Source organism: Pantherophis guttatus, chromosome 1, assembly GCF_059756535.1.
Source record: "Pantherophis guttatus breed Tessera chromosome 1, ASM5975653v1, whole genome shotgun sequence".
Lineage (NCBI taxonomy): Eukaryota > Metazoa > Chordata > Lepidosauria > Squamata > Colubridae > Pantherophis > Pantherophis guttatus.
Genome location: NC_142063.1, coordinates 70,792,485 through 70,798,484, shown reverse-complemented (window position 1 = coordinate 70,798,484; position 6,000 = coordinate 70,792,485). Strand labels below are relative to the sequence as shown.

General features: G+C 37.9%; 1 protein-coding gene across 9 annotated transcripts in view; it reads right to left on the bottom strand.

The window, feature by feature from the left end:
- Positions 1-725: 725 nt before the first annotated feature.
- Positions 726-6,000, bottom strand: part of NUMB (NUMB endocytic adaptor protein) — a 66,149-nt gene continuing 60,874 nt past the window's right edge. For 5 of the 9 annotated variants that reach the window (XM_087882403.1, XM_087882396.1, XM_034417722.3 and 2 more), the window contains 2 exons: positions 5,299-5,448; positions 726-2,657 (listed from right to left, as the gene is read on the bottom strand). In XM_087882403.1, the coding sequence (XP_087738529.1) occupies positions 1,942-2,657; positions 5,299-5,448 (866 nt within the window). In that variant the 3' untranslated portion in view covers positions 726-1,941. Of the gene's footprint in view, positions 2,658-3,704; positions 3,861-5,298; positions 5,449-6,000 lie in introns of all 9 variants that reach the window. The other 4 variants (XM_034417720.3, XM_087882387.1, XM_034417719.3 and 1 more) reach the window with 1 other exon arrangement.

Below are 6,000 nucleotides of genomic sequence, written 5' to 3'. Positions count from 1 at the left end.
TTCACTGTACAAAAATTACTGGGTTATGGAAATTTTTGCCTCTGATCCCAATAGGAATTTATTTAGGCTCTACACAAATGTTTCATTGACAATATTCAATTATTGTCTATGTGGCAGCTTTATGAGAATTCCATGCATTTACATTTGCAAAAAGTATGAATAGACCAAGGACAAAAAGAGTGAAAGGGATTTTTACTCAAGTGCAGTATGGCATAGTCCAAATTCATACATCCACCATACATGCACTTACATTTGAGGTAGCTTTGTTTTAGAGTAAGCATGCTTTGTACTGAAACAAACCACTTAAGTACTGTAACTTTAAACAGCAAATACCATTAAGTTCCATTATGTACTAAGACACACTAAAACTGAGCAAAACCAGTTTATGTCTCTAGATAATGAACAATGCTCTAGAACAAATACAAAGTTCTTCAGGGCTATTTCTGAATAACACGGTGATAATCCCTTAATGGGAAATGTGGCAATTTGTAGGAACCACATTCTTCTGGGGACATAAGAAATATAATACAAATTTCAAAATAAAAGCAAGCTAAAATTCCAGAAGTTGCAATTCCTGCTTTAAGCAATAGATACAAATGGGAGTATATATCTTGCCCTGTTATTAGTAGATCAAACATTTAAAATTTGGTGATCTATACACCAAATAAAATGGAGATCAAACCGGTTGCAGGAAAACAACAAGGAAACCTGTTGAGAAAGACACATAATCTACTACCAACATTTATTTCTGTTAAAGCAGATTATAAATCATCAGTACAAATATATAACTTACATTTGCTTGTAAGGCCAAGTTTTAAGAGTAAAATTAAAAATGAGATGGACTTCATGATTTGCCAGAGGAAAGAACATGGAATAGCTGCAGTCTAGCTATAAGCTTTCACATATAACAATGGGAAAAGCATTTTTTTAAAAAAAATCTAAACTCTATTTAATGCACCTAAAATGGGTTCATAAGTAGACCTGATTGTAAATATAATTACAGTTGTCACAGTAGTGTTAAAAGAGATGTAAGACAAATAAACTGCAGCAGAACATGAAAGAACCTATATGAACTCTAATATCTAGTTTGATTGCTTAAAAAAAAAAGATAAAATTTACCAATTGTTTTCAAACCAAGACAATACTGTTCTTACACTACTCTACAATGATTTTTTTAAAAAAAAATTGGTCATGATTCATGATTGTAGTTGCAATATGCTACTTACAATGATACAGAGAGGGACAAGCTAGGAACTCCGCTCCCTACTCTATTCCCATATTACTGACTGTAAGAATCAGTGATAAATCAATCTTATGTACAATTTTACATCCAACCCCCTTTTATAACTTTGGCAAGATTACTTACAACTCATTCAACTTTTAATAACTAGAACTATTTAAAATAATCTAAAATGCATAAAAATAAAGATTTTGGCTTTATTCTATATATAATTACTTGAAATGGAAGCTCATCCTTTTCCCACTGATAGCATATTCTGAGCAGCTTGCAGGTTTTCTCCACCAGCCCATTCATTACTGTGCCACGATTCCCTAACCTCTGTTTTCGCCCCAAGGGAACGGGCCATTCACAGGAAGGTAGACACATTCTTAAGATAGTGGTGAGTCATTTGCTTTTCAGCTTGTGAGGTTTCCTGAAGTTTCTGCGGAAAAAAGGCTTCAGGTTCAACTCCCTTCTTCAGCCCTTTTCAGATTCCTTTTGCCATTCAAATTCCCAAACAGGTGGCAAGGGGTATGTTTCCTGGATTATACCCCAAAAGGCTGGGTTTAGGAGCCTCTTTCCATGAGTGTCCCCTCTCTCTATCCCCAACCTAATTCCAAAGAGAGGGACATGAGCGATTAAAAAATGCTGCCCCCGGTATACTCTTACATCCAATGCCAAGACACACATACACAGAGATGAAGTACAAGCCACAGGACCGCTTAAAGTTCTATCTCAAATGTCTTCTGTAATTCGCTGGAGAAAGGGTTAGTCGGAGATGGATTAGTACGTTGTTTCGATTTACTTTCCAGTGCTGCCCATTGTGCTTCAAATGGATCCACCTGCTGGCCAGCTCCGGGAGGAAGAGCGTGTTTGTCCTCTGTGGGCCACTTGGCAGGGTCCGCACCATTGAAAGCAGCAGAGCCATTGAGCTGCTGGGCAGGGGGTTTAAAGAAAGGGCTGGCAGTAGCGCTATTAGTTTCATATTGAGGAAATGTCTGCTGCTTTATAAGACTAGGTGACTGATGAGCATGGGACACTTGACTGTGACCTGCAGTGCCAAAGACATTGGCTACCATCTGGGACGGGGTGATCCCAATCATGGTTACACTGGGAGCTGAGTAGGGCATTCCATTTGCGACCGCGTAGGGCTGAGCCTGGATAAACGTAGGCGGCATGGGCTGCACCACCCCAACAGGCACTGGTGGAGGTGCAATGAAAGTGCCGCCTGGAAAAGCTGGTGCTGCCTGAGAAACCACCGCAGGAGGCTGGAGGAGCGGCTGGGGAGCTGGAGGCTGGGACTGCACCTGAGGCTGCTGTGACCGGACAGTTTTAGATACTTCTTCCAACCAACGGTCTGCCTCCGAGGGAGTGCGTCTGTGGCTTGCCTGAAAGAGATTTGGTGAGGCCTCCCCCGAGTCGGCACTCCAGTCAGCACCTGTGAAAAGAAATTAAGAACAGGATATAACCTCAGCAAGATACTGTCTTCCCTTTCTTCAGAACAATTTGATGAGGAATTGAAGTAGCTTTTAACCACCATCAGGTATAGAAAGCTGATTTCCTATTGCCGGTCAGTAGTAAAGAATCCATAACAATGATCAACATACTTTAACTAGTGTATGTATGAAGTTCGAGTTACGTTGACAAAGATTTTAAAACTGAAACTAGAACTGGGCATTTAATTAAACCAGTTATGGGCTTGCTCCCATCTTTTCAATTTCAATGTCCAACTTCTCTTTCTAATGTCTTAAAGGAGGACTGTTAGCCAAGTCAACTGATCTACAATAACAGATAAATTATACCCTTCATCCCTTGGACAGAAATGTGCATAATCCAGTTTGGATACAAGGCCTCAAGTAAAAAGACATGAAATTATAATGGAAATATGAGACCAATATGCAGGGACTGGATTGCTAATTAAATTCTGTGGGAATCTGATAGAATCATGTGAAATAGTCCTTGCACCTTTTGCTTAAATAAATAAAAATATATGAAAAATACTAATCTTCCATGGCAGAAAAATGTATGGCTTTAGAAACATATATCTCTTTGATTTAAAAAAAAAAAATCTAATATGGCTTACAGTTGGATCCTCAAATAGTTTTCTAAATTACTAGGAATCTTGTATATTTGTATTAGAATGTTAATTACTCCAAGTGCTAATTTATAACACTAAATCACTGATTTTGTGAAGAGCCATTTTTTTACATTAAAGTTACTGGTTACTGAAACAGCCTTTTCTTCTAGTAAGCTTTAATATGTTGTTTATGTATTTAATTATATTATCTACCTATACACCTACTAATTTAACTTCCACATACATCTAAATGTCCAGTTCTTCTACTTTCCCTTAACTGTACTTCTGGATATATATAAAAAAATCCTTAAGAATCATTTTGTTAGATCAGATCAAAGTCTTTCAAATCCAGCATCACAAATGTTAAGCTTCTAAAAGCAACACGCCAAGATCAGTGCCCAGTCTTACCAGAAGGAGAAGCTACAGCTCCAGTTTTAGCAACAGCTGGAGCAGCAGGGGACTGAGCCCAGGGATTGGATTCACGAAGTGGTATTGCTGTAGATGCTATAGTAGTTTGAGCTGGTTTATCAGCAAACACATGGAAGGCAGAGGCAATGCCATTGACTAAAATTGGAGCAGACAACATCAATGCTGTTAATTCATGCAAGGCATGCACATGACTGGAATGTTGAAAATAACACATGGTTTTGCCAGCATGCAACATACATCAAGCACTTAGTCATGCTTGTCCACTATTATTCTACAAGCATTTTTTTTTATTTGACACATTTTTTTTTATTTATTTTTTTGCTTTAATTTATATGCCGCCCTTCTCCGGAGACTCAGGGCGGCTTACAATGTGTTAAGCAATAGCCTTCATACTTTTGTATATTTATACAAAGTCAGCTTTTTGCCCCCACAATCTGGTTCCTCATTTTACCTACCTTTGAAAGGATGGAAGGCTGAGTCAACCTTGAGCCTGGTGAGATTTGAACTTGCAGTAATTGCAAGCAGTAGATGTTAATAACAGTGCTTTAGTCCACTGTACTATCAGGCTCTTATTGTTAATTCATTTGGAAGATAATTAGGATATTTACTAATATTTTAAAGGATGTTTTGTGGACTTAGAAGTTCTGACTTTATTCCTTGCTCTCAGAGTAAGTTTAGAAGGACAAAGTAATGGGTTGAAACATCCTGCTTTATCGGTATTCTGGTGAAAGAAAATTATTTCGAATATCAGCGGCTGCCTTTCATTATTTAAAACCAGCAGTGAGATAGTTACTGTCTCAAAGATTTGACTGCAAGTTGCATCTCATTTATAAGATATAAAAGCAAGACATAAAGATTGTTACCTATCATCAAAGCTGAGAACATCTCTTCAACTTTAGAGCAGTGGTGAAATCCAATTTTTTTTACTATCGGTTCTGTGGGCATGGTGTGGTGTGGCTTGGTGGGCATGGTAGGGGAAGGATACTGCAAAATTCCCATTCCCTCTCTACTCCTGGGGAAGGATATTGCAAAATCTCCATTCCCACCCCACTCTGGGGCCAGCCAGAGGTGGCATTTGCTAGTTCTCTGAACTGCTCAAAATTTCCGCTACCGGTTCTCTAGAACCTGTCAGAACCTGCTGGATTTCACCCCTGCTTTAGAGCCTTCGTGTTCTTTAAAATAAGCAACAGGTAGCAAATTTACTGGTTTTATATTTATTTTACATTCATCCATCTGTTTTTTTAAAATCCAAGAGACTGGGAAATGGGTAATTGCATATAATTTCTTACATAGCAACGTTTTATCTGTAACATCTGAAAGAGGTGGCCTTCCCTTTTAATTTTTTTCCTATTATTAACATGTAACTGACTGTTCTCAATATGTCCTTGACTTTCTAGGAATTTCACATACAAGTAGCTTACAAGCAAATAACTTAGTTAAAACAGAATGATTCCAGATGCAAACAAAAAAGCTGCAAGATGGTTGAAAACATTACATTGCCAGCACACAAAAGGAAAACAGCATTTGCACATATAAAAAGTATCACATGCATCCAAGTTTGGAGGCCACACACCTTGAAAAGCTGGAGACTGTGGCGCAACCACTGTTACTGGTTTTGTCATTGGGGCAGAGGAGAAAGGATCTTCAGATGGTATGCTGAAGGTGTTTGTAATCTGGGAGCACAATGAACTAATGCTATCGACTTCTCCTTCAGACTCAGGAACTGAAAGCAGAAAAAAAAGTTTGCACAGATATGGCCTGGCATAATACAAAGGCACCTTCCTGCTTTTTCACAATGTCATTCTTTGATCTTTTTTCCCACCTCATGACTAGGAAAAACTACATCTGTCCTCTGAAAACCCTAAGAGGAAAAGTTAAGAACAAAGAAAAATTTGGGGAATGACCATGAAGGTTACAATTATTCTGAGTTTGTCAGTTTCTCAGAGTACTTACATCCATATTAAATATCAGAATAATTATCAATGCTGCACAACTTTCACTTGCAAAAGCTAAGCCTTTAACTCATTAACCATTGCAAATATATATTACTCAAGATATGCTGACAGAAGCCAGTCATGTTTTTGACTAAGTGGACTCCTTATAGTTGAAAGGTAATTAACCGCAGTCAATAAACTTTGAATACAGATATCAAACCCATATTTGGCAATATGTGATGTTACCTAGAAATTCTGATTATATTTAGAAGAAACCTATCAATTTCTAATCTAATATTACAATTCGAAGGTCATAAAACCAGCAACATAATTGCACCTTG